The sequence below is a fragment of the Jaculus jaculus genome, chromosome 7 (assembly GCF_020740685.1).
Source record: "Jaculus jaculus isolate mJacJac1 chromosome 7, mJacJac1.mat.Y.cur, whole genome shotgun sequence".
NCBI classification, from domain to species: domain Eukaryota; kingdom Metazoa; phylum Chordata; class Mammalia; order Rodentia; family Dipodidae; genus Jaculus; species Jaculus jaculus.
In genome coordinates, this window is record NC_059108.1 from 15301004 (window position 1) to 15328676 (window position 27673).

Sequence of the window (27673 nt, forward strand, 5' to 3'; positions counted from 1 at the left end):
TCTCCCCCCAAAACTATCTGTGCTAGCTTGGGAGATCAGTGTTAATATTCAGAATATGGTGTTCATTTTAGGTACCTCATTTATGTTGTAAAACTCTGGAGGTGACCAGGGTAGAGGCCAAGGTCAAATGTAATGCCAGTTATTATCACTGTCCTCCTATCTCTCTTCTCTTTTTTATTTGTGTGTGTGTGTGTGTGTGTGTGTGTGTGTGTGTGTGTGTGTGCAGCTACATGTCTGTCTTCATGTGTGTGGGGGCACCATTACTCAGGCACTGCTCTTTTTTTTTTTTTTTTTGAGGTAGGTAATCTCACTGGCCTGGCACTCACGAAGCAGTCTAGACTGGCTGGTTACTGAGGAATCCTCCACAGAGGTGGGGTTGCATGTGGGCCCGCCTGCCTGGCCTTTCATTACGTGGGTTTTGGTGACTGAACTCAGACCCATGTGTTTTCAAGACAAGCTTTAACGAACTGAGCTATCTCTTCAGCCCTATCCTTTCTCTTTCTTTCTTCTTATTTTATTTTTTTGGGGTGTGTGTGTGTGTCAATGTAGGGTCTTACTCTAGCCCAGGCTGACCTGGAATTCACTATGTAGTTTTAGGGTGGCCTTGAACTCATGGCGATCCTCCTACCTCTGCCTTCCTAGTTCTGGGGTTAAAGGTGTGAGCCACCACGCCCGGCTTCATTTCTCTTTCTTATATTTATATCATTATATATAGCTATATAATATCTTAATATATGTTATATTGAACTGCATATAGCTTGCCAGTCATAGTAAAGCTTTCTACATTTTCATGTGGGTTGTATAAAGAAACCATTTCCCTTCTGGTAAAACAGTACCGTAACGGAATCCCAGATAGTTCCAGAATGAACTCGACCTCATTTCTCTTGAACATGTGTATGTTTGGTGCTGAAGCTCAGCAACTCTGGTTTTGAGTGCTGGTGACGGTTTAGCTGTGCTGAAATTGACCCCTGTATACTAATTTGTACAAAACCAATAATGACAATTACAATACCTGCATTGTAGGGGGTGTGAATATTTAGTGGAAAGTGATTTTGAACAATACCTGACACACAGTGAGCTAAATGTCCTCATTCTCATAACACTTACTCAATGATGGGCTACGTACAACCTCGCAGCTGCACGTGACGATGTTAGTTAATTGCACATCGTTTACACTCATGGCTTCCCACTTTTAAATGGCATGATATCTATGTAGTATACATTATAGAAAATCCACTCATTGGGTACCAAGACACTGTGATTTTAGGTCCTTGTCTTCCACACAGGGAGGGTCACTTAACATATTGGGCTTTTTCTTCCTAATCAGTAAACTGGTGGTGGAGTGTAGGAGTGGAGAATGGATCAGACTTAAACTCCGAGAGACCACCTTATCTGAAAGGCTATGACCCTATGAAAACTTATCAGAGATCCTAAACTTCAAGGCACTTCAGAAATGAGCTCTCCCTTCTCACAGAATTTAAATGTGAGAAGAAGAAAAGTATCCTTTAAAAATACAAAACAAATTTTACATGAGGGGACAGAAGTCATCTATGAGAAATGGTTAATTTAGTAGATTCTTTCCATCCTTCACAAAGTTTTATGTCATGGGAATAAGAAGGCAAGAGAGTTTCACATACAGTCATTCTCCCCTGAGCTTTCAGACCCTCAGACCCTCACATCCACTCTGCATTTCTCCTTGTTTTGTGCTCTGAAAGCCACCTGTGGGGGTGGAGGTAGAGGGTGGTATCCAAAGACCTATGCTCTCTGACTTCCTTTTGCATTTGGTCAGTGGGAAACCTGGGCTGAAACGGAAGGAGACACATGTGGTTATGATCTTTATCCTCTGGGTCGTTGCACATGGGAGGGGGAGTGGGCAAGGCCAAGTGTGTGCTCCCTCTAAGGATCTGTACAAGGCTCTGACACTGTCTCTTTTGGGTCTGTGGTAGGAACACTCTGATGCTTCAAACCCTGCTTTCCATCTTTATTCATTCCTAATCTTGTACCTATCTTTGTGACACCTACTGTGAGTCATAACCCTCCACAGATGAGTGTGCCAGTGTTTACTGCTGGGACCTGACCAATTCACTATAGAAAAGGATGATTCAAAGAGCAGTCAAGAGATCTGGGATTTAGATGCCAGTAAGCTCTACATGACTACATGGATTGACCACCGATTCAAGAAGTAGAATGCTACCAAGAAAATCCCCTTCCCCCAAAACTCAGAGGAAGGACATTTGATCCATGTCATTCCTTGACATTTTTCATATAAACACAAGAGAAATCTCAAAATAGCTAGCTTTGAGACTTCTATGAGATTTATTAACAACTGGCTCATTATGGTCTCAAGAAAATAGTGAAGAAATAAAAAGGAAAAAAAATGTCTATGGTGGAACAGTGGGAGGAAAATAAGCAGAGATGGTTGTTGGGAGTCGATAGCGGGAAGAAGAAGGCAGAGTGGTATGGGAGGCGACTCTCACGTCCCGAATGGAGTCGGGATAAAGTCAGCTTGGCAAAGGTTGGGTGTGTGTGGGGGGGTGGCTGTGGGAGTGGGAAGCAAAGCAAATGACAAAGAAAATACCAGAAAACAAAACACGCCACAGGGCCTGTGGGGCTCATTTGGAATGTATTCTGTGCGTACAACACGAAGGGAAGGACGGCATACCCTCGTAGAGCTGGGCGTACTGCGGGAATCCAGCCGCGCGGAGCCACTCGCAAGCTTCTTTCGCCTCAATTTCTGAAAAACACAAGGAAAGGAAGCGGGGTGAGTCCAACAGGCGCACATCAGTGCTCTCCAAGAGGCTGGGGCGCTCTGGGTGAGTTCTTACGAGACAAAGTTGTTCTTCCCAGGTAAGTCTGTGTGTGAGCCAGCCTGCCCAAGAATGGGTGCAAAATGTGCAGGTCATGCAAAGAATTCATGCGTGTACTATATACTGAGCTCACCCTCGGGGTGGGTCCGTCAGTACACGGAAGGTAACAGCACCACAGACGGCAGAATGAAAAGAGCGCGGTTCACTTAGGGAGACGAGACGTATTTTTCCCTACACCAGGGAGCCAGAGGACAGTGAGAGAAGAAGGAAAGAGTTCTTTATAATCCCGTTTTTAATGGATTTCTTTTACATTCCAAAGATAAGGCTAAGAATATTTATTCGGCAGTGCTTTATTATTTCATTTGGGATAATGAAAGACTACAAAACAGGGTAGCCCATTTTCTCATGAAGAAAAGTATTACAAAAATTTTATGTATTATTATTACTATTCCTTTAATTTCACCGGTGGTTTTAATTTCCAGCACATGGTTGGAAGATACGCATTCATCAAGCACATGGGAATGATTTCAAACTCAGAGCCTAGCAGGAAAAGGATATTGAGACACCATTTTGATGGGGTTGCCAGAATGAGAAGGGCCAAGCTCAAGATGTTGATAGGTCCTTTGGGTGACCATTTGAGCAGCAGACTTAGCAGCAGTCCACTCATCCACCTGCTGGGGGAAACAGGGGAGTGTAACCTATGGTCCTTCACCTTTCTGAGTTCCGGATTTTTATTCATAACCACAGCTCTGTTAGACAAACATGAGCCCAGGGGAAAAGAAGTTCATCTGTCAAAAGTTCAGTTTCTCCAAACAAAATCAACCAGCTTATCGTAACGGGTCTCTGCTAAAGTTCTCCTCAGCTGCTGGGAGGGTTGGGCGGTAGCAGCCCCGAATCTCGTGGTATTCATTTTTCTTTGTAGTCAAACCTGCAGCGTCTAGGCCTTTCTTGTGACCACTGCATATAACTGATCTACACAAACGAGGGTGCAGGTCTGAGGGCGCATCTCTACATTGAAAGCTCTGTCGCGTGTTCAGTGTGTTGGATGTGAGAGTTATTTGCTGCATGTTAAGAAAACAAACTAGATGCAGGGCGTGGTGGCGCATGCCTTTAATCCCAGCCCTCGGGAGGCAGAGGTAGGAGGATTGCCGTGAGTTCGAGGCCATCCTGAGATTACAGAATGAATTCCAGGTCAGTCTAGACTAGACTGAGACCCTACCTCGAAAAAAAAAAAAAGAAAGAAAGAAAGAGAATAAACTAGAGGCCAGATCATAGCCCTTAAGAAACTGCAAAAACTCCACCGTTCTCTCAGGATCCACTTGAAATGTGTCTGTAAATTCCAGGAAACAGTCTTTGGTGACTTCTGTCCTAAGGTAGCTGCTTTTCTTGACACTTTCTAATCTTCTGTCATGCCCAGGACTGGAACCTCCTAATTTTGAGTTTCATCTTTGATTTGAGGGTTTCCCAGGCAATTCTGACCAGCAAGGATCTGGTGTGAATTCATTCCCACCCTAGACTCTTAGTTCAGACATACTTGGGAACTGGGATAGATGGAAAAGGCTTGCAAAGCATTTCTATCAGGAGCAGAGCCTGTGACCCAAGGGCCTCTCCTAACAGAGCATCTGAGGTGCTGTCCTGCACCGGCCGCATGGCTTTCCCTTTGGAAGGCGCAAACGACAATGTATTGCTCAAAGATTCTATTTAGATTCACTCAAGAATTCTTACGTGAAGGGTTTTACCTTGATAACCACAGGAATCATTTCAGAGTAAAGAAGAAATGCTCATTTTTTTTTTTATTTCTAACACTTGAAAAATGTGCTAAGTCTCTATTGAGTTATAGAAAAGAAATGTGGCCTTGTAAAACTTTCAAACTTTAGATTTCTTTTTTGCTTCAGTATGATATAATATGTAGAAATGAGAAAATGTCTAATTCTAGACGTGTTTTAAACTCAATTATAAGTCAGTGTGTCTTAGAGGGAAGTGCAGAATTCTGTTTTCTATTTAAATTACATTTACTTGATTTATGTTTTTGAATGTATATGTCCATGTGTGCATGCATGTGAGTGAACATGTACATGAACATTCATGTGGAGGCCAGAGGTTGATGTCATGTGTTTTCCTCTACCAGACTCCACCTTATTTATTTATTGTTTTTTCAAGGTAGGGTCTCACTGTAGCCCAGTCTGACCTGGAATTCACTATGAAGTCTCAGGGTGGCCTCGAACTCATAGCAATTCTCCTACCGCTGCCTCCCAAGTGCTGGGATTAAAGGCGTGCACCACCATGTCCAGCTAAACTTATATTTTTTTAATGTCAAATTTAAAAGATGGCTTTTAGTTAATTTCTTGATATGTGTATATATATAATATATATATAATATATATATAAATGCTATATATATATATATATATATATACATATATATTGCATTTTTAAGTTTTCTTTTTAAAATTTTTATTTATTTGACAGAAAGAGAGAGAGGCAGACAGAAGGAGACAGATAGAATGGGCATGCCAGGGCATATAGCCACTGCAAATGAACTCCAGATGCTTGTATCACCTTCTGCATCTGGCTTATGTAGTGTCTTGGGGAATCGAACCTGGGTCCTTTGGTTTGGAAGGCAAGTGCCTTAACTGCTATCATACGGACCCACCTTACCCTTCCTTATTCCCTGATGTTCCACTGTATTCCTTCTAATTCTCATCACTTACCAGTGTCTGTTCCATGAAAGAGAATGACTTTTCCTCCCCCAGCAGCCATTAACTGTCACTAGCCCAACAAGGAGGGGTGTGGCCTCTCAAATCCCTCCCCTCTCCATAAGAGAACTGACTAGTCCCATCATATCTCACTGAATCTGGAGCTCCCTGGTTCAGCTACATAAGCTCATCAGCAAGATCTGGGAATTCCCCATCTCCACCTCCCTGGATCTGGGATTACAGACATGTACCGACCATTTTATGTGCATGTTGAGGACGTGGGCACTGAACATTGCAAGGTGGCCTCTCCACTTGAACTGAGTTTGTTGGGACACCCAGATGTGAGCAAGTCCCTGCATTCCCCTGTTGCCAGAGTCTGCCTTTGCCAAGCCTATCCTGCCACCAGACGCTGTATGTTGCCTCTCAAACCTTGAGTCAAAACAAATCTTTCCTCTCTTGTATTGTCTACTTTTTACAGGGATTTTGTTACAGTGATGAGAAAGGTCACGAGAATAGCATTTCCATGGAAGCCAAAAGAGCAGGGACAAGTCATACTTCATCACACAGAAAGTCATTTTATAATGACAAAAGGGTCAATGCGACAGGAAATAATAATTATGAGTATATATGCATTCAATGCTGCAGCACTTAAAAACACAAAGCAAATACTATGACATCTGAAAGGAGAAAAGGGGCTGCTGGCTCAAGGTCTTGATATGACTAAAGTGCAAAAGCAACTTTTATTTACTTGCCAGCAACAAGACAAATCAAACTGCCTGGCATAATTACCACTATCGAACTTGATATTGACCATCAAATTGAGTCAGAAAAGGGAGTGTCTTCCAATTTCTATGGATCACCCACAGTTGCACTAAAACCTAGCAGAAAAAAAATGCTAATGTTTCTTCAGGGCTTTCATCATGGCTGAACCACAGGAAAATTAAAAACAATCATATTGCCAGTGTCATTCCACAAAGACCTACCTAATGAGATTTAAATGACATTTGATGAGCAAAGGGTGGACATTATTTTTAAAGTGCTCTTGGTAGCCAGCATCTTATTATATAAAGGCATTAAGAGCTATTAAAATCACATCCTGACGATCATATTGTTCTCCGTTATGAACCTTTACCTGCCCTTGCAGCAGCCTCGTGGTTACACAGCAAAGCATCATCAAGTCTCCGCTTAGCTATCTTGCCTGAAAACACAAGTTTGTTGGGTGGGACCAGAGAATGCCTTGGGACAAAAGGACTCTTTCTCTACCGAGCTTCCTGCGGTACAGTTGTCCTCCCAGACAGCTGGGGATATGGTGGCAGATTCCCTGTGGATTCTTGAAACCCTATACTACCAAACTCAATATTAAATTATAATTTTAAAAATATGTACTTTTTAAATTCATTTGCAAGGGAATGAGAGAGAGAGAGAGAGAGAGAGGGAGAGGGAGGCAGACACACAGAGAGAACAGGAGTACCAGGGCATCCAGCCACTGCAAACTCCAGTCACACATGCCAACCTGTGCCTCTGGCTTATGTGGGTGCTGGAGAATCAAACCTGGGTTCTTAGGCTTCACAGGCAAACACCTTAACTGCTAAGTCATCTCTCCAGCCCTAAATTACGATTTTTTTGATCTGATTAGCCGAGTGTGACAGAGGGAGATGGTAGGGCACAGTTAAAATTTCATCATGCTCCCAAAATGGTGTGCCATTTGAAACTCATGATTCTTATTTCTGTCACCTTTCATATAATTTTATTTTGAAGTGGGCTTTGATTATCTGAAACTGTGGAAAGGGAAGAGGACAAGGAGAGAGGATTACTGTATTCTGCTAGGGAATATGTAACTCATTTGGCTGGGTGTCATGATGACTTCAGTAGAATTTTTGCAGTCTTCTGTGATAATCAATTCATTTTGCTCTATAAATGGCCTGTCCAACATTCTTATGGTGGATTGATGGACACCTGAAACTATGTATCTTTATATCATCTGTAGCTATACCTATCTATCTATCTATCTGTCTGTCTGTCTATCTGTCTGTCCGTCCGTCCGTCCGTCCATCCATCCATCCATCCATCCATCCATCCATCCATCCATCCATCCATCCATCTATCTATCTATCTATCTAATCTCCAACCAAGTATACTCTATGCATTGCCATTTAGCTACCAAGTGACCAGTAGACATGTAACATATACAATATGTATGCAAGGGACATCAGTATGATGCCCAGGCTGAGAGATAGCTCAGTAGCTAAAGGTACTTATTTGTCAAGCCCGCTGCTCCAGATTCCATTTCCCAGTACCTACATAAAGCCAGATGTACAAAGTGGCACCTGCATCTGGAGTTTGTATGCAGCAGCAAGAGGTCCTCATACAGCCATATTTTCTCTCTCTTGTCTGTTTGTCTATCTATCTATCATATGTCTTTCTCAAAAACAAATAAATAAAAATATTAGAAGTATGATTCCCATCCCATTTCTTCTGATAACAGAACCTGTCTATGTGATGACATATTCTGCTTAGTTTGAGGTTCACAAACTTCACCCATAGCCACATGCTTGGCCTTGTTAGTGCCACCCATGTGTGCAGGACCTGCTCCTTAAAAGCAACCTTCTCCCATGCTGTAGAGGGATTGAGGAACTTGGGGGATCTCAAGTCAACAGTCACTTGGCAGCTGAAGGGGAAATCAGTATCTAGGATTTCACGTCTTGCTCAACAAATCCAGTAGATGGTTTGTGGCTGAACACACTCTTCTGACGCCTATCTATGATTCCACTCAACAGAACGTCATTGGTTTCACCTCCATTGCCTAATCTATACCTGGGCACCAACTTGCCATTACAAACAAACTCCAGTCTATATAAGCAAACCTAAAAGGCACAATCAAAGACAACAGTGTTGTATATTATTTGCCAGAGTGGTGATACAGTAGTAAGATCTTGGGGTAACTGGTTTTTAATACCTAACTATACATTGTGACTATTTTCCCATGGGATGGTATTTATACAATGGGCAACTTTATTTTGTTTGATTTCTTTTTTTTTAGTGTATGACTTTTTGAATATCACCAACCTATATCTTATTGATGGAGGTTATATACTCAAGGCAGCTAAAATAAAACACTTGCACAGGCCCTCCCTAGTATAGGGTGATGGAGGGAGAAGAATGGAGGTCTACATGTGTCAGAGAAGATTCATGTCATGTTTCCTTCAAGAGATGCTATCTGGTGACTGACAGAGGCCCTTGGTCAGTATGGAGTTATATTGAGCACAGTGAATTTAGCGCCCAAGTTTGCAGGCTCTCTCTCTGTCTCATTGTATTCTTAAACTGGTGTTCTGGTCATGCTTGAGAACAGCCTATTCTCTAGCATTTTAGGACGTTTTGGTTTATATTATGTTCTATGAAGTATATACTTTTCCCCATAGCTAACCCAAAGGCATTAGATATTCTTTCTAAATGACAAAAAATTTGAATCAGGACTACATTAAAATTTATTATTATGAAAAATAAAGCTAGCTTTCAGAAGGAACTAGGCCTGTTCTAACATGATAGTTTGTGAAATCATTATACACTGCATATGCACTTAAGCTATTCCTAAAAACTTCAAATTTTCATGCATAAACTAGCTCCAACTTAGCAAAGTTTTCTTTCCTAAATTTTCATTAAAAGTACTCAAGAGAAATGGGAAAACACACAGTACAATCTCCATGTGACTTAGAAATGAAAGCTTCAGAATGGTGTTTTGTTCTTTTTTTTCATTTAAATTGGATACATTATTGGGCACCCCGTTTCTGGAAGAACATAGGTACTATTATGGGATGACTCAGCCACCACAAAATGTCTGCAGTGAATGCAATTACCACTATTAAAGTGTCTGGAAGGTGTTAAGATTTCAACAAGCTCCTGGTCATAGATTAAGGATAATTCATGCGGGCGAGCTAGCTTCATTATTAATGTCCTACTTAAGGAAAATGATGCCTTTGTCTTTACAGAGAACATTGCAAGTGAAGTCTCTATTTATTAATGTTATATTTCTTTGGTCATGAATAAGGAAAGTTTTACTAAAAATCAATGTCAGGGTATCCATCCCATCTATATGACTGTGAATAATGCAATCATTAATATTACATAGAGCCACATACTGCCACTGTGAGCCTTCTCCCAAGAGGGCTTTATAACCTGAATTACAGATGAAGGACAGACCATCATGGTTTTTGCAGACCCATCATTTCACCTTCTTTGAATTTAGATACTACTGGTCTTGGGAGAAGGTTCAGTGGATGCAGCGCTTGTCATGCAAGCATGAGTACCTGCGTTCGGATCCCTAGAACGTACGTAAAACTGGGTGGGGTAGTTCAAGCCTCTGCAATCCCAGTGACATGGGAGGTGGAGACAGGAAAACCCCAGAAACTCACAGGCCCACTACCATGGCAAATGCAGCAGTGAACAACGAGAAACCCTATCTCAAACAAGGGGGAAGGTGAGGACTGACATGCAAGGCTGTCCTCTGACCTCTGTACATGTGCCGACACTCATACACACAAACATGCACACACCTACATCATACACACACAAATGAATAAGTAAAAATAACAAGTATTAAGCTTGGTTTAAAATTCTTGAATAAAGGTTGGAGAGATGGCTCAGTTGTGAAGTGTAGTCTGTGAGCCAGCATGAAGTCCCGAAATGGCCTGAGACCACCTGAGATTCAATCTCCAGATCCCATGAAAACAGCTGGGCATGCCTTGTGTGCCTCTAGTCTTAGTCCCAGGGAATCTCCTAGAGTTGCAGAAACTAGCAAGCTCCGGTATTGGTAAGAGACTGCTTCAGCGATGGAGAAGGACACCGAGTGTTTTGAACCAGCCACCACAGGTGAGTGCCCCTTGCCACAGGCGAGCTCATGGGGCAAAGAAAGGGCACATACACATCACATGCATACAACATACCACACTACATACCCACATGCACACATGCAAAAATAAAAAAAAGCCTGAATAAGTCATATATATATATACACATATATATACATATACATACACATGGCAACATTTTTTTTTTCATGAGCTAAAATACAGTTTGTTCAGAACAAGTTTAAGGTTGTTAGCTGTTGAATATTCAAAACATTGAGCCAATTTTTAAGCACCCATTTTATCTACCCATGAATTCAATCAACTATTTCCTTTGTACATTATAAATTATCCTATTGTCAGTAAGTCTGTAATCATAGGAAGAAGTCTGGAAGTCACATGTATGCATATTTCACTGTGACATGTAATTGAATTCAGTTGAAACAGAGATTCATGGCTTTGGGAATGTGTAGTTCTTTTCCTCAAAGCAGGAGTCACAGGCATGCTGTGACACAATATTTCACCCTCAATTCTTAACGTTAGCTTTATTTCTTAATCTTGAAATATCTTCCACAAGCCAGAGTCACAGCAAATTTAAAATAATTTCTGTTAGAGTCAAAGGGAGCAAACAAATTCCAATAAATGTTTATTTTTACTTATAACAACTCAAGAGTTGTTTTTCAGCCTGGTTGAGAAAATGAAATAACGTGTGTATAATAGAACATATCATATAACATAAGATATCTACAAATATAACAATATAAAAGTTAAATCTCTTACATGCATTTAACTTATTGTTTATTTTAAATTAATTATTACAGGGTCCAAGGAGATTTCTCAGTGGTTAAAGACGCTTACTTACTTGCAATGCCTTTAAGCCTGGGCTTGATACCACAGTACCCATGTAAATCCAGATGCACAAAGTGTTGGGTGCATGCATCTGAAGTTTGTTTGCAGCAATGAGAGGCTCTAGCATGTCCATGCTCTCTCTCTCTCTCTTGCAAATAAATAAATAAATATTTTTAAATTAATTATTGCATGTATCATCATTAAAGCTGTGCACACAGATATATTTTTTCCTTGTGAGTTTAGTGGTCCTCTACCCTTTGAGTAGTGATGTGACTTGCAACCTTCTTCTGACCTGGAGATATTCTGCCCATCCCTTTGATGTCAAGTCTGGCCATAAGGTCCACTTTGCCTAATGGTATGTGAGTCGAGGGATGTAGACTAATTGTTTTAAATTTGCTATCTATTTGCAAACAGAAAGAGAGAGAGAGAGAGAGAGAGAGTAGGGGGAAGAGAGAGAGTGAGTACGGGTGTTCCAGGGACTCTAGCCACCGTAAATGGACTCTAGCTGTGTGCATCATTTTGTGCATCTGGCTTTATGTGGGTCCTGGGGACTCAAACCTGGATCATTAGGCTTTTCAGGTAAGTGCCTTTACCGATGAGCAATCTCCCCAGCCTTATAGGCTAATTAAAGAGGGGAACGTTTAAGGGCCATCACCTTGTGGCAGCTTTCTTGCAGTGGTCCCTCATCACGAGGTGGCATGTCTTAGCTAGAGCCATTCCTTTAGATTTGAACCCGAGATGATGGCAGGAGGGACAAAGCCCCAGAAGATCAGTCACTGACATGAAATATGAGCAAGAAATGAGACTCGTGGTGTTTTATACCACTACAATTTGGGGAAAAGTTGTTAAAGTGGCATCATCTAATGTAAACTAATTTAATCCAGCTACAGCTGTCCATTCCATATTGAAGCACGCAGAAAAGACTACGGACCTTTCTTGCAACTTGAAACTATAGCTGATTGTCTGTTAGTTTGGCATAGAAAATGAACACGATTGCAATAATCATTTCTGCCCAGACTTATGCTTCCTTGCCTAGAGTGCATATCCTGAATGAATTCAGAGATGGAAACAATCCTTTAACAGTCACCTCTTAGAGTCACTCACAATTGCACCAAAGGAAAAGAAAAGCCCAGTTGCCACAGGACAAGGAAATTTCAGGAATATAAAATTCTGCACACCTATAATGCCTAGTAGTGTTATCTCTAAAAAGTCACCATCTTCCTACTCCAATCAGGATCAAGGAAAAAGACAGCAAAGAGTGAAAGTACACACTCCTGACCAAACAGTGTTTGGCTAGATTGTGTTGACTCGAGTTTTCCATGAAGCAGATTCGTTCTTCATTCTCCTTTAATCTGGTACAGATTGTTCCCCTCAGGCACTTGTGGTATTTCCCAGGGACACAGCATGCATACACAGGCACATGAAGAGCCCCTGCCTCTTGAAGTCCTTGAGCCACTGCCTATGACCACACCAGCTCTCAAGAGAATCTTCAAGATGGGGTCAGTTAAACAATGAAAATCAAGGTGGGAAAGATAGAGAGAGATCATTCAGTTAGCAAGAGCACTAGAATTTACAGGTTCTTCCAAAGTTCATCAGTGTTGACCCACCAAGACAACAGCTCCATTAACCATTCTGGGGGCAAGATCAGGAGAGTTGGAAGGGGATCTTTCTCTAAATCATCTCCTCTCTCTCTCTCTAAGGTAATGAACAAGAGTTTATGGTACAAACTTGATGTTGGCTCTGGGATAGAAGCTCCAACTTCCATAGTGAGGGTTTAGCCTTGCAACTTGCAAAGTGTAAACCAGTTCAGAAGGGCCCTGTGTATTAATACTTTGTTTGTACTGATGGTTTCTTGCCTGGGGAAGGGCTATTTCTCTAAGCAAATTCCACCACTACTAAAAGTCAGTTTCCTAGCTTCTGAGAGGCACATTTCTTTCTTTCATTGCTTTAAAACTTTTGTTTAGTTTATTTTTTACAGGTATCATTTCTGAATATTTTATTTATTTATTTGCAAGAGGAGAGAGAGAGAGAGAAGGAGAAGGAGTGAGAATGGGCATGCCAGGGCCTCTTGCCACTGCAAATGAAATCCAGGTGCATGTGCCAATTTGTGCACTCTGGCTAATGTGGGTACTGGGAAGTCGAACCCAAGATATTAGACTTTGCAAGCAAGTGTCTTTAACCACTCAGCAATCTCTCCAGCCCCTCAAATATTCATTTTTAAATGTTAAAAAGCATGCATGCTTTTAGGGATTCAAACATCCATACCATTTTCAGGACATATCTGAATGTCTCTACTTAGAAAAGGTTATCTGCTCTATGATTTGCTTAATTGAACTCATGAGGTTCGTGGACTCTGGTTATGCCAGGAGCTTTCATAGTATCAGGGAAAACCTTACCTTACATATGAAAGAAGAAGCCCACATTCTTTTAGGGTAAAGTAATGCCGAGAATCCTGAATGCTTTTTTAAATTCTTTCACATCTGAGGCTGGTAGGGAAAGATACAACTCAGCCAAAACTCCCAGCTCTTTTTTAATTTGTGTGTGTGTACATCATGCGTGTGTGCTCATGGTTGTGCAGTAGCACGTGTGGTGTGTGCGTGTGTATAAAGGCCAGAGGACAACCTCAGGTGCCATTCTCGGGAATGCCATCCATCCCTTTGAGACAACGTCTCTCATTAAGTAGCCCGGAGCTCACCAATTAGGCTAGACTAGCTGCCAGCAAGCCCAACAAATCCTCCTGTCTCTACCTCCCCAGCGCTGAGATTGCAAGCATGTGCCACCACATTTGGCATTTTAATGCGGGTACTGTAGATCAAACTCAGGGCTTCATGAAGGAAACGCTTTATCCACTGAGCCTCTGATGCCCCTCACCCCCAACTCCTTTCTTAAGGCTTTGTAACTTAATTCTCTGCAACTGTAATACCTGGATCGATCAAAACTAGTTTTTGCTAAATTTAACCCCATGGAAACATTGGTACGACTTCAGAATAATTTTATTATCTGCCTATATATAAAAACTCAATATTGTGTGTATGTGTTTTCGTTTATTCTTTGGCATAGGCTCAGACTGTAAATAAAGTATTTGCCAGAGATTTTTTTTCTGTGTGTCTTTGCCAGTTTTCTGGAATGCTTCCTATGTGACTTTGAATGTAGATGGTATTGGCTCAGGGAATGGTTTTCTAAACATCCATCATTCATCCCAGAACATCAGGGCCAGATAGAAGAAATTAAGTTGTTATTGGTTTTTAGCTGCTGATTCATTTTTCTCCATGTTCTTCAAGGCCAAAGAGACTGCTAAGCTTAGAAACTTGCCAAAAATTGGGGGTTTTATGCAGCAATTCATTGGTAATTTCTTAAAAAGGAAAATAAAAAAAGTGAGTGTAGGTAGTTGAAATATTTTTGTCTGATTTGGGGTGGAGGGGCTTCAGCTCTCCACTGACCAGTGGGAAACTGGGCTGGATAGTGCAAGCTCTTTTTTCCTCAGACACACTCACACATTAGTGACTTGTGTCACACTATAGTCTAAATAAATGGCATTGAAGCCAATTGAAAATAGCACATGTTCCTCTCATAAGTGAATTCGAGATTTAACCAACTATTTTGTTTTGGTTTTTCGAGGTAGGGTCTAGCCCAGGCTGACCCGGAATTCACTATGGAGTCTCAGGGTGGCCTCAAACTCATGGCGATCCTCCTACCTCTGCCTCCCAAGTGCTGGGATTAAAGGCGTGCGCCACCACACCTGGCTTAACTAACTATTTATGGGTGGATATATGGATAGATGGATGGATGTATTATGCATGACATGAGAGAAGAAGAGAGAATACCTAGGGGGAAAAAGGGACCAGACACAGCTGGGTAGTTAAGAGGGGTGAACATAAGAAGTACAGTGGCATATATGCACTAGCAAGTCATAATGAAACATTATGTTGCAGGCTAACTAAAAAATGAATTAGAGACAAACTAACAGTCAATTGAGATATCCCATAAATGTGGAACAAATATGATAGTACAGGTAAAACATTACATTGAAACATTCAAAGGTGTAAATGTGGGCTGGAGAGATTGCTTAGTGGTTAATGCACTTGCCTATGAAGCTTAAGGACCCAGGTTCTATTCCTCAGAACTCACATAAGCCATAAGCACCATAAGCATATGGTGGCACATGCATCTGGAGTTCATTTGCAGTGGCTAGAGACCCCGGCAGCCCATTCTCTCTCTAATAACTAAATAAAAATAATAAAAAAATATTTTTATAAAAAGATAAAAATATTTTAAAAGCTTAAGGGGGTGCTGGGAGAGGGATCAATGGTTAAAGGTACTTGCCTACAAAGCCTGATGGCCCAGGTTTAATTTCCCAGTACCCCCATAAAGCCAGATGCACAGAGAGGCGTATGCATTTGGAATTTGTTTGCAGTGGCTAGAGGTCCTGGTGTGCCCATGGTCTCCTCTCTCATCTCATAAATGAACAAATAAATATTAAAATCTTAAGGGATAAAAATTGTAAAATTTAAATAGTTCAATGTATATGGCTGATAATTCAGAATTCTAAAGAATTCCTCAGGTATTATCAATCATTATTCCAAAATCTTAATTGGTCCTCTTCAAATTTTAAGAACCATGTAGAAAACAGAAGACCTATGTTGTGATGGTCAATCTCTATTGCCATCTTGGCTTCTCTGTCAGGGAGTTTCTAGAGTAGGTTAGCTGAAGTAGGACGATGTGGTGGTTTGAGTTGTATGTCCGCCATGAACTCACGTGTTCTCAATGTTTGCTCCCCAGATGATGGCAATTTTGGAGGTGGAGTCTTGCTGGAGGAGGTGTGTTGCTGGGGGTGGACCTTGAGTTTTATTAGCCCTGAGTTTGCCTGGGTTAGTTTGGCTCATTCTCCTGCTGCTGCCCCTATCCCATGCTGTGGCAAGGAGGTGATGCCCAGCCTCTGCTTATGCCATGTTGTTCCCTGCCCTCATGAAGCTTCCCCTCAGGACTCAAAGCCAAAAATAAAAAAAAATTTAAAAAACCCTCTTTCTTCCCAACAGCTGCTTTGGTTGAGTGCTGTCACCTAGCAACATGAAGGCAACTATAACATTAGACCCGCAGGTTGGGATGAAGAGGAGAAAGTGGGGCTGGGGAATGGCTCAGTCAGGAAAGAATTTGCCACACAAGCTAGATGACCTGAGTACAGGCACGCAACATCATGTGGTGCATAATGGCCCGTGCCTATAATCCTAGTACCTGGAAGGCAGAGACAGACAGATCTACAGGGCATGCTGGCTAGATAGAGTAGCCGAATGGATGAGTCCAAGTTCTGTGAGAGACACTGTCTTGAAGAATAGGGTGGAAAGAAATTGAGAAAGATACCTGACATTGTCCTCTGGCCTATGTGTGTACTTGCCCACATGTATGAACTTCACGCACACCACATGAATATACATATGCAAGACAAAAATAAAAGGAGAAAGTGAGTTGAGTGTAGGCATTTGTTCATCACTTTCTATTTTCCGACCACAGATGTTATGTGACCAGTTTCTTTATGCACCTACTGCCATGGGGACCCTCAGGATATGAGCCAAAATGAACCTTTCCTTCCTTAAGTTGCTTTTAACAGGTATTTTGTCATAGCTGTGAGAAAAGTAACTGATACATATGTGTTTTGCAAATGTAAAACTACTCCTAAATGGAGGTCTATCCAGGTAAGTACTTTGCATGGTCTCATGAACATTGACTCAATTCCCTGGCTAGTGCTCAGGGATGTTAACAATTTCACTAATGTAATTAGCCTGATGATAGCCTTGCTTACTATGTTTGGCTGGATACTAACTAGATTCAGGTATAAAAGGAGAATTTTTCATTAAGAACAGACTTGCATAAAAGGTTAGGTGACTTTGTATCTCCCTTTAAGTGAAACCTAACTGAAAGAGAAGCAGAATTGAACCTACAGTTGAAACACACCCTTACACACTAAGGCTCAACACATGCTGACAAACAGAGAGAGAGCACAAACGAATTCAACAATTCAAAGTGCTACCAAAGAGCCTCTTACTTCTCAAGCACCAGTAAACACAGGTCACCGCAGCAAGGCTTTGGTGACACTGAAGGAACTGGCCTGGATACGGTCTCGGCTGGCAAAGCAGTGGAATCCACACAAGGATCACTGAACAAGGGCCGGCACTGGATTTCAGCTGTGGTTAGGTTAAGATAAAGTACCTTAAAGAAGGCCACACTGTGAAGAAGACTGTCACGGAAAGATTCTATGCTTATTTTCAAATATCAAAAGCAGCCGACTCTCTGTATTCCTGGGCTTGGTAGCCACGACTCAACCAATTTCACATAAAAGATATTGGGTAAACAATGGCTTTGTATTGAATAGGTACAGACATCTTGCCACTCACTATTCCCTAAACAATACAGGGTAACAACTATGTCCATGGCATTTATATTGAATTAGGTGCCACCAGTATCTCAGGATGACTTAAAGTATATACAGAGCTATTACTAGGTTATGTGTAAATACTATGTCATTTAAAAAACATATTTTATTTATTTGAGAGAGACAGAGAGAGAGAGAGTGAGAGAAGCAGATAGAGAGAGAGAGAGAGAATGGGCATGCCAGACCCTTCAGCTATTGCAAGTGAACTCCAGACGCATGTGCCACCTTGTGCATCTGGCTTACATGGGTCCTAGGGAATTTAACCAGGGTCCTTTGGCTTTGCAGGCAAGTGTCTTAACTGCTAAGCCATCCCTCCAGCCCTACAATGTCATTTAAAAAAAAATTATTCATTTACTTACTTGAGAGTGACAGACACACAGAGAGAGGCAGATAGAAAGAGAGTTTTAAAATGGGTGTGCCAGGGCCTCCAGCTGCTGCAAATGAACTCCAGACGCATGCGCCCCCTTGTCCTGGCTTGTGTGGGTCCTGGGGAGTTGAGCCTTGAACCGGGGTCCATAGGCTTCAGAGGCAAGCGTTTAACTGCTAAGCCATCTCTCCAGCCCTACAATGCCCTTTTTAAATAAGTGACGTGAACACTGGTGGATCTTAGCATCTGAAGAAGGAGGTGGTGAGAGTGAGAGGGAACACAGGGAACCCCCCTCATAGACACAGGTGTTTTATGGAAGCTGATCTCCAGCAGCCTGGCCAGATGAGGTGTCACTGGGGGCTGGTCCTGGAGTCCAGCCCTAAGCTGTCGCTGGGGGAGGATCTGATTTCTAGCCCAAAGATCTAGAGAGGAGCAATTGCTTTACCTGGCTCCTTGCTGTTTGTTGCCCCTCTGCTCTGGCTTGTGGGGCTAGCTGTGTGGTGACGCCTCTCTGTCTGGACTTAATGGGATCCACCTTCGTTGGCCACTTGATAGAACTTCCCCTGGGCCTGTCAGCTTCAAATAAATCCCTTCTTATAAATTGTGTCTCTTTGGAGGGTCATCCCAGCCATGTGAAGCTGACTAAAACAGAGATCAATATATTTAATTGGCATGTAGTCTCTCAGTTTTTAAAATTCTGAACATATGTTCGTATATGTAGGCTAAGTGTAGCATTTATTTTATAATATTGTTTTTTAACGTGTGTGCGTGTGTAGGTTGGAGGACAACGTGGGATGTTGGTCCTCACCTCCTGCCTTGTTTGAGGCAGGGTTTCTTTGTTGTTCCCAGCTGTGATGGCCAGCACCAAGAGCCTCCAATTCTGTCTCTGTCCTCAGATGTTACTGCGGGCTTGATGGAATGACAGACAAATGCAACTGTGTCTGGATTTTATGTGGGTGCAAGGGGTACCAACTCTCCTCATGCTTGTCCTATAAGGGCTTTATCTACTGAGCCACCTATCCGACCCCTATTTGATGAAATCTTTTTAAAAAAATACTTGTTTTCCTTGTGTGTATATGAGTGTGCAATGTGGTGTGTGATGTATGTGGGTCCTGGGGAGGAAACTCCTCAGTTTTTCAGGCCACCCCAGTGCCTCATGATTGCACAGGAAGTACTCTTAACCACAAAGGCTTCCCTACAGTCCCTCTTGTATCATCTTTTAATAAATCTGCAAGCTTCTTATTTTTTCGGTGGACAATGTCACAGACATCATTTTTGAACACTCTAGATGGCTAATAACATTCTTGCTGTCATTACTTTCAAAAAGTAACATCTTATCCAACAAAATCTTCCACAATTCTGGTTTAGAATAATAAATCCAGTTCTCCTGAGACTTCCATTCTAAATAAAGAATTTCACCAGAATGTACATCCCAATGAACATATTTCAGGGATGGCTCTCTGAGTTGACATTTCTCATGTTATTTTACATTCTGGATTAAGACACATCTCATATGGTTTTGATTTATATTCTCAGCAGACTTCAAAAAGGAAATTCCAAGTGGAAGTTTATTCAGACACCAGAACTATGCTTAACTGATGCCACGGAGATGTCTTAAACTAACACAAGTCAGGAAGTTCAAAGGCAAGGTTAGGTCCCAAACCATGTTCCCACCTCTTCCTTCTTGGAATTCTTGGGTGTTTGGAAAGTGGAGGTTTTATGTAACAACTATTCCGTTTGTCCATGACCTCCTGCATATGTATTTGTACAAATCCAATGATGCATTTCACTTTAAATAACAACCTGGTATTTCCTGATTGCAAATGCTTCAAGGTTGCATTAAAAAACAAACAAACAAATAGGACCATATAAAGGAATAAAAAAGACTCATCTTTAGTAAATGAATAGATGAATATTTGGAGTTTATATGTCCCAACATCACTTATATGCTCAAAAGCATATTGTGACTCTTCCTTGTAAAATTAGCCCAAAGTGCAATTCCGAAGAGTCTCATGTAGGGCTAATGTCAGTGTTTTAAAGAGGAGTTCTAAAAGAATGGAAATACATTTTAGCTTCATTTTGTCCACAATGGCATAAATATTTACTTGAATAAAACTGGTTTGCTTCCTCCTGGATAATATACTTAGTTTCACAAGTTAGCTTTTCTAAGACAAACTGTTAATTTATCTAGAAAAAATGTTCTTACATTTATTTGAGAGTAAGAGGGTAAAAGAGAAGTCACATAGCAAAAAGTGGCTTGAAACAAAGGCTGAGCTAAGTTCTTCTTGACCTTGCCTAAATTAGTTACAGCAAGCCTCCATGTCTTCCTGTATAGATTAGGATTACATAACAGTAGCTATGGGTTAAATGGTCATATCACTGTAAAGTGTTCAGAAACATACTGTGAGCTACTTTTGCGACTCTTACTATGACATAAAAGTCCTACTTGCTGTGGTTTCTAAGTCATCCCACTCGTTTCTTCATTTGGCCTCAGAAATGGAAAGCATTTGTCTATTTATTTATCCGGCAGGCATCTGTTGAGTTCCCCGGATGAGAAGTCCGCTGCTAAGCACCGAGGAACAGCCAATGGCCCTGAGCAGTGGAGTTCTGCCCTGTAGGTCTCTGAGCCAAGCTCAGAGGAAAGAAACACCAGGTTTTACTACCAACCAAGTAAACATATTCCTTCGGTGAGTTACGGTCCCCTCCCATTGCCCCCTCCTCCATTCCTGCTGGCTCTCAGCAAACTGCACTGCCTCGCAGATGATGTAAAATTTGAGGCAGGAAGTGAGTGAACCAAACGTTTTTGTCATAGACCATCCCTCTTCTACCCACCGAGGGCTTTTGGACCTGGTGTGCTCGTGACCCCATGACTCCCTGGCGGCAGATTTCTATCCTGAATCTGGTCTGGCTGGAGGAACTCGGGGCCATATACCAACATGTCAGCCTGCATCCAGATTCTTCTTTGACAAAGCATATTAACAGACAATTCATTTTTATATCCGCAGGAGGTTTTATTATGCTTTCTATTAAACAAGGCTATATTGCAGGAAGCCAGACTTCACACCATGCAGTGCTGTTTAACAAGATGTGCTGAAAGCCATAAATGAAAGGTGACACTTTGAAGACGGCAGTAACCGCTTATCCTAAAAGGCTATTACTGTTGGGAGGGGAGCACTAGCGGAGGAAGTCAGTTTTGCAATTATAGTTTACAATGTACTTACCAGTTAATAAGTAAAATATTAGCCTCTCTGCGAACTTCTACATGGAGATATCAAGGTCAAAGATGTGTTAAAACATAACTAAACATAGTAGAATCTTGGGGAAAAAATCTGCAGCAGACATGTGGACTTCATTAAGGGAAACACTTTCAGAGGATTATTTTTCCATGTTATTAGAAAAAGAAAAAACACAACAAACGAGTGAATTGTAAGCCAAGGATGTGAGCTTCCTGGGGATTAATGACTGGGAAAAGTTGGGGTTGCTGTGGAGCCCAGTGTTATTGACCTCAACAGAAGGTCATGAATCTCCCAGGTAGTCTTTCTGCCAAGTTCATTCTCATTGTCCAAAACACTCTAGGTGTGTGTTTAGGGATCTGCTTCACAAGGAGACACTTAGAAAGCCATTCATGCCAACTCAAAATCATCTACACTTATAGTAAAGTATTTAAGCTCTTATGCCTAAAAGATTATAACTGATATTCTATGGATGTGCCAATTGTACTTAATTCTGAACAGAACAGCAATCCTCCTTTAACTTTTTCTTTACATAATAAAAAGTGGTGGCTAGAGAAATGGCTTATTGGCTAAGGCGCTTGCCTGCAGAGCCTAACAACCAGGGTTTGATTCTCCAGTTCCCACTCAAATCTAGATGCACAAAGTGTCAAATGCATCTGGAGTTTGTTTGAAGTGGCGAGAGGCCCTGGCACACCCATTCTCTCTCTTTGCAAATAAATAAATAATATTAAAACTAATAAATAAATAAAAATTAAAAAGTATTGAAACCGGGCTGGAGAGATGGCTTAGCGGTTAAGCACTTGCCTGTGAAGCCTAAGGACCCCGGATCGAGGCTCGGTTCCCCAGGTCCCACGTTAGCCAGATGCACAAGGGGGCGCATGCGTCTGGAGTTCGTTTGCAGTGGCTGGAAGCCCTGGTGCGCCCATTCTCTCTCTCTCCCTCTATCTGTCTCTCTCTCTGTGTCTGTCGCTCTCAAATAAATAAATTTAAAAAAAATTTAAAAAAAAATATTGAAACCAACATATTTTGGGGTGTTTTGAAGTAGGGTTTCACTCTATATCCCAGGCTGACCTGGGATTCACTATGGAGTCTCAGGGTGGCCTCAAGCTCACAGCGATTCTCCTATCTCTGCCTCCCAAGTGCTGGGATTAAAGGCATGCGCCATCATGTCCAGCCAAACGTGACCATTGCTATATACGTGTGTATGTGTACTTATTTTGTTGAGGCTACATAGCGTACTCTACCTCTACAGTACTCAACCCAAGAAAAATATTCAATGCAAGAAAAAAATTATGCACTTTGATGGCTTCAGAAAGTAGTACCATTTCTGTCCTCTACACCCAATCAATATTTGAGTTTAGAACCTGGAGAAGTAAACACTTCTCTCTCATTCATATGCATCCTGGAAATATGTCAAAGGCAAACACTTCAAGCATCCTTTAATAAATATGTGGGCTCTGCATTTTCCTAAAGTATGAACTTGCAGGCATACTCCGCCAGACTAGAAGTCAGGTTGCATCTTCACATCTCCAGGTCTCAGTCAACAGCTTTGCCAATGGTTTGTTGCTTAGTAAAAGTTGTCTGGATGCATGAATAGAATATATCAACAGGAAAATCTTTACACATCTTGAAGCCAACAGAAATTAATAAAGGTCCCTCAGACATTCAGGTGGCTCCAAGCCCACAGGTCTGGCATCAGTATGGGAAAAGATAATTGTGAAAACACTTTGCAAACTGGGAAGCCCTCTATGGAAATAAGGTAATTTTCTTGTAGCTGTGAGTCTTTCTCAGGGTCATGTCTGCAGGTATCCCTGGGCAGTGAGGTCTCTGCATATCTTGATGCTGTCTATTTTCTGAAGGACTTGGTATTGGTACTGTCCTGGCACTGGTTAGGAGAATCAGTTTCACTGGCTCAAATCACCTTTAAAAAGATTCAGTCTCAGAAGAGTAATAGCAAAAATAATGAGGCCAGGCATGCTTGTAATCCCAGCACTCAGAAGGTGGAGAAGGCTGGCTGAGAATTTAAGGTCAGCCAGACTGTATAATGAGTTTCAGGCCAACCTGAACCACAGTGTAAGACAGTGTTTTGCTTTTTTTTAAAACCCAATCAACCAATCAAACAACTGTAAACAAAAGCTGAAAATAAGAGAAAGGAAAGCAAGCAGGAAGGGAAAAAGGGAGAGAGGAAGGGAGGAAGGGAAGGTGAGGGAAGGGAAGGGAGAAAACATTGCTGTGTTGCCTCATAAAAGCCAGTCTCCCCTTTTTATGATAATCAAACCTGGGGAACATGAAAATCACTCCTATTTGTATCATAACCATACAGAGAAGAGGATTCAATTCATTTTTGAAATTTCAGCCACTGGTCATATGCTGTCATGGTCATCTTCACCGTCAGCTTGACTGGGCTGAGAAGCGCATAGGGGATTCGAAAAGGGGGCTTCTGGGTACGCGTGTGAGGTGGTTCCAGGAGGATGCAAGTGTGTTTGATGAACGTGAATGTGGACAGCGCCATCTCACAGTCTGGAGACCAGGGCAGAATGAAAAGCCTCCTTCCTTCCTCCTTTTCCCTCCACTAGGAGATGAGTTGATCTCTTCTCTGTTTTCCCCACCATGATGGGAAAACTTCTTAACCTATGAGCCAAGATAAACCCACCTTCCTTTTCCTTACAGGTGCTCCTCATCACACTGAAAAGTGATTAATGTGCATATCCTGGCTCAGTACTCTTCTAGTTTAAAGAGCTCTGCCTCTTAGCCGGGGTGGTGGCGCACGCCTTTAATCCCAGCACTCGGGAGGCAGAGGTAGGAGGATCGCCGTGAGTTCAAGGCCACCCTGAGACTACATAGTGAATTCCAGGTCAGCCTGGACTAGAGTGAGACCCTACCTGGAAAAACCAAAACAAACAAAAAACAAGAGCTCTGCCTCAGACTGCCTTGGTTACCTACGAATCCAGTTAAATAAACGAATGAATAAATTGAATAGAGTTCCATCAGTGGCATTCTGGGGGGGTCTTTTTGCTTTTGTTTTTACATGTATATGTGTGCATGGCACATGTGAGGGTGTGTATGTTTGTACATATGTGAGTAGATGCATGTGTGTGCGCATATGGAAGCAAGAGGTTGATTTTGAGTGTCTTGCATTTTCCCCCCAACTTCTTTGACATCGAGTCTCTCACTGAGCCTAGGCTCACCAACTTGGCTAACCCAGCTAGCCAGTGAGCACCAGGGCTTCCTGTCTCTGGCTCTCAAGTTCTGGTACCACAGCCTGAATTTGCCATGGGCTCTGAGATCTGCATGTAGATCCTAACACTTGCACAGCAAGCGCTTTCCCCGTGGAGCCATCTCCCCAGGCCCTGACACCAAGGCTCTTCTCAGATCCTTCTCTCTTTATTCACCACATTCTCATAAGACAACCCCAGGACCTGCTGAATTTGTCTCTTAGAATTTTTTTTTTCTTCTTCTTCACATTCTTCTCCCCAGCTCTACTCCATTCTTTTCAGTTTAGGTCTTCATCCTGTACCGAGGATTGCTGCAACAAGATCCCAACAGGTCCCCTGCAACTGGGGTCATCTGCCTGAAACATCCTTCATCTTTCTTGTCACCTACAGAAGAACATGCCAGCCCGCTGGTGTAGTCTGTGGCGCCTCACCAGCCCGGCTGCTGCCTGACTTGAGGGTTCACATGCAGCTGCCCAGCACCGCTTAGAGCTCCCCAGACCAGGCTGCCGCTCACATCCCATACTTAGGTTCTGACGGCTTCCTCGCCTTTTTCCTTTTCATCTGTCACATTCCTCCTTTGCTACCCCCCCCCCAAGAACTGCTCTCCTTTTTCTTCCACCATGATTCAGTGAAGACATCATCTGAGTCCCAGGTTGGCCTGGCTCTGCTCATCCATCTATTATAGTCCTTACGAGATTATCTTGGAATGTTCTCAATGCATGTCTGTCTCCTCCACCTGACCACAAATGCTTCAAGGGCGAGGCTGCCTTAGTCACTTCTTGTACCGCTAGTGCCTGGCAGAGCACGTGGGGCCTGGTATGTGTCCCATACATGCTGAATGAAAGCACAGCTGGGAAATGCATTTCTTGCCTCTGCACAAGCCAGAATGGATGTCAGCTCGTTCACGTATTCCCGCTTGAGGACTCCCAGAAGTCTCTGACAATGGAACCTTTTCATCCCTGTGAAATCTCTCTTGATTCATCCTCCTTTCCTAGTTTTATTTAAGGACCCCCGAGGGGCACACAGTGGTGTCACAGCTTTCTGTTACACACAGTTTGAGGAATCTGATGGTACCATTGAGGCCGAGGTCGGGCAGAGTGTCAGACCCCAGCCTTAACCAATACTGAATCAATGACATGAAATCTCATAGAGCTTAGAGGCCTCCCACGTGCGGGTTTGGAATAGGACTGGGAGGCCAGACGTGGGTTAACAGTCATTTCCAGATTGGTAGCCCTTGCGGAAGGAGGCTAGTTCTAGCGGTGACCAAAAGATCAGATCTCTTCATGAGGAGAGCTGAAGCAGTTCAGTGTAGGCACCCCAGATCACCCCGGATGTGCCCTGCAGGAAACCTAGCCCATGTAGGCTGCTCCATTGTACCTCAGAAGCAAGTACCCGGCCAGTCTATGGCAGCTCACCTGGGGAAGCACATGTTTCTCATCACAACCACGCCTCCTATGTCTTAAAATATGACCACGTTCTTCTCGGACTATTTTGGGTCTCAAGGGCAGAGGGACAATGAGTAACATTTTAGGGTGAGCTTCATTCGATCACTGAACGAGCTCTGTTGGCCTCAAAGACCCAAAGTTTGCTAAAAGAAAACTTCTTTCTCAAAGGTGTGGCTTATTTGGACACTTCCTCTGAGAAGCCTTCTTGGGACCTTCTCGCACTTCCGATCACTTCCTACTCTGTGGTCCATGGTTATCTTAGGTTGCCATTTGATCTGTTCTCTGTGACAGGGCTTCTGTCTGTTTAGAGAATGAAAGTCTGAGCATGGTGGATGTGTGAGCGGGCGGTCTTCAATGCAGGTGTGCGGTGGTGGTGGTAGCTTTTGCGGCCACTCTTAATAACTAAAGAAAAAAATAAACTTGTGTACCAGCATGCCGGAGGGTGTCTGACAGTGGTGATGATGATGGTACTAGTTACTTTTCTTGTTGCTGCAACAAAATGCCTGACAAGAAGTAACTTAAAAAAGGAAGGGTTTGGCCAGGCATGGTGGTGCATGCTTTTCATCCCAGCGCTCGGGAGGCAGAGATAGGAGGATCACCATGAGTTCGAGGCCACCCTGAGACTACATAGGAAGGAAGGGTTCATTGCGGCTCAAGAGTCCAAGGTCACAGTCCATCACGGTGGGGAAAGCATGGGGAGTGGAGCTCCTGACCCATTCAACACGCAACCAGGAAACAGGCAGGAATGAGTGCGGAGGCTCAGCTAGCTGTCTCCTTTTTACTTAGTATGGGATTGTGGGCCATGGAATGCTGTTGCCTACCGTCAGGGAAGCCTTCTAACTTCAACTAACCTGATCTAGGAAGTTCTCAGACATGACCAAAGATTTGTCTCTTACGGTGATTCTAGATCCAATTAAGTTGAGAATAGCTATTAGCAAACACAGATGGCCGCCCTTAATTTCTAGAGAGAGAAAAATGACAGGCTCAAGAGAAGATAATAAATGTCCTCACTGAGTAGCGTAATGGCAGAGACGGATAAATGGAAGAAAGCAGGCGGCAGAGATTAAAACGGCGATGATGGCAGCAGTGGCAATGACACACTGAAACAAGCCAGCTAAATAAACAAGAACAACCCCAACCACGAGAAGTTTCAGAGAGCATGGCATTGTACAAGCCCCTGAGTAAACCACGTGACTTCCCAAAGCCCCTGTTTTCTTATCTTCAATACGTGCCTCATTGGGGAAATTATGAGGACATGAAGAACCCCAGAAAAAGAAGGACATTTCGTTCACCACTGAAGTACTGATTTGGGAAATAAGCCCATGGACTTCATCTTGTGTTTACAATTCTTGAACAAAATGAACCATGATTTTTAAAAAAAATTTTTTTGTTTATTTTTATTTATTTATTTGAGAGTGACAGAGAGAGAAAGAAGAAGGCACAGAGAGAGAGGGGGAGAGAATGGGCGTGCCAGGGCTTTCAGCCACCGCAAATGAACTCCAGAAGTGTGCAGCCCCTTGTGCATCTGGCTAACGTGGGTCCTGGGGAATTGAGCCTCGAACCGGGGTCCTTAGGCTTCACAGGCAAGCGCTTAACCGCTACGCCATCCCTCCAGCCCGATTTTTTTTTTTTTTTAATGAAAGGGCAGATGCAAAAACCAGAGCTACTGTTCTTAACTTCAATGAGTACTTTTACCTTTTCCCACTGACAAAACTGAATGCCAGAGGGGAAAACAAAGTAATTCCATCAAGGAATTTGCTGGACATTTCCTCTTACATGTAGTTGGGCTGTAA

The 27673-nt window shown here is 42.5% G+C and overlaps 1 protein-coding gene across 3 annotated transcripts in view; it reads right to left on the bottom strand.

Moving 5' to 3' along the window:
• Stard13 (StAR related lipid transfer domain containing 13) overlaps positions 1–27673 on the bottom strand; it is a 253179-nt gene that overhangs the window by 62830 nt on the left and 162676 nt on the right. For all 3 annotated transcript variants that reach the window (XM_004659996.2, XM_004659995.2, XM_045154367.1), the window contains exon 2: positions 2663–2734. In XM_004659996.2, the coding sequence (XP_004660053.2) occupies positions 2663–2734 (72 nt within the window). The remainder of the gene's footprint in view (positions 1–2662; positions 2735–27673) is intronic.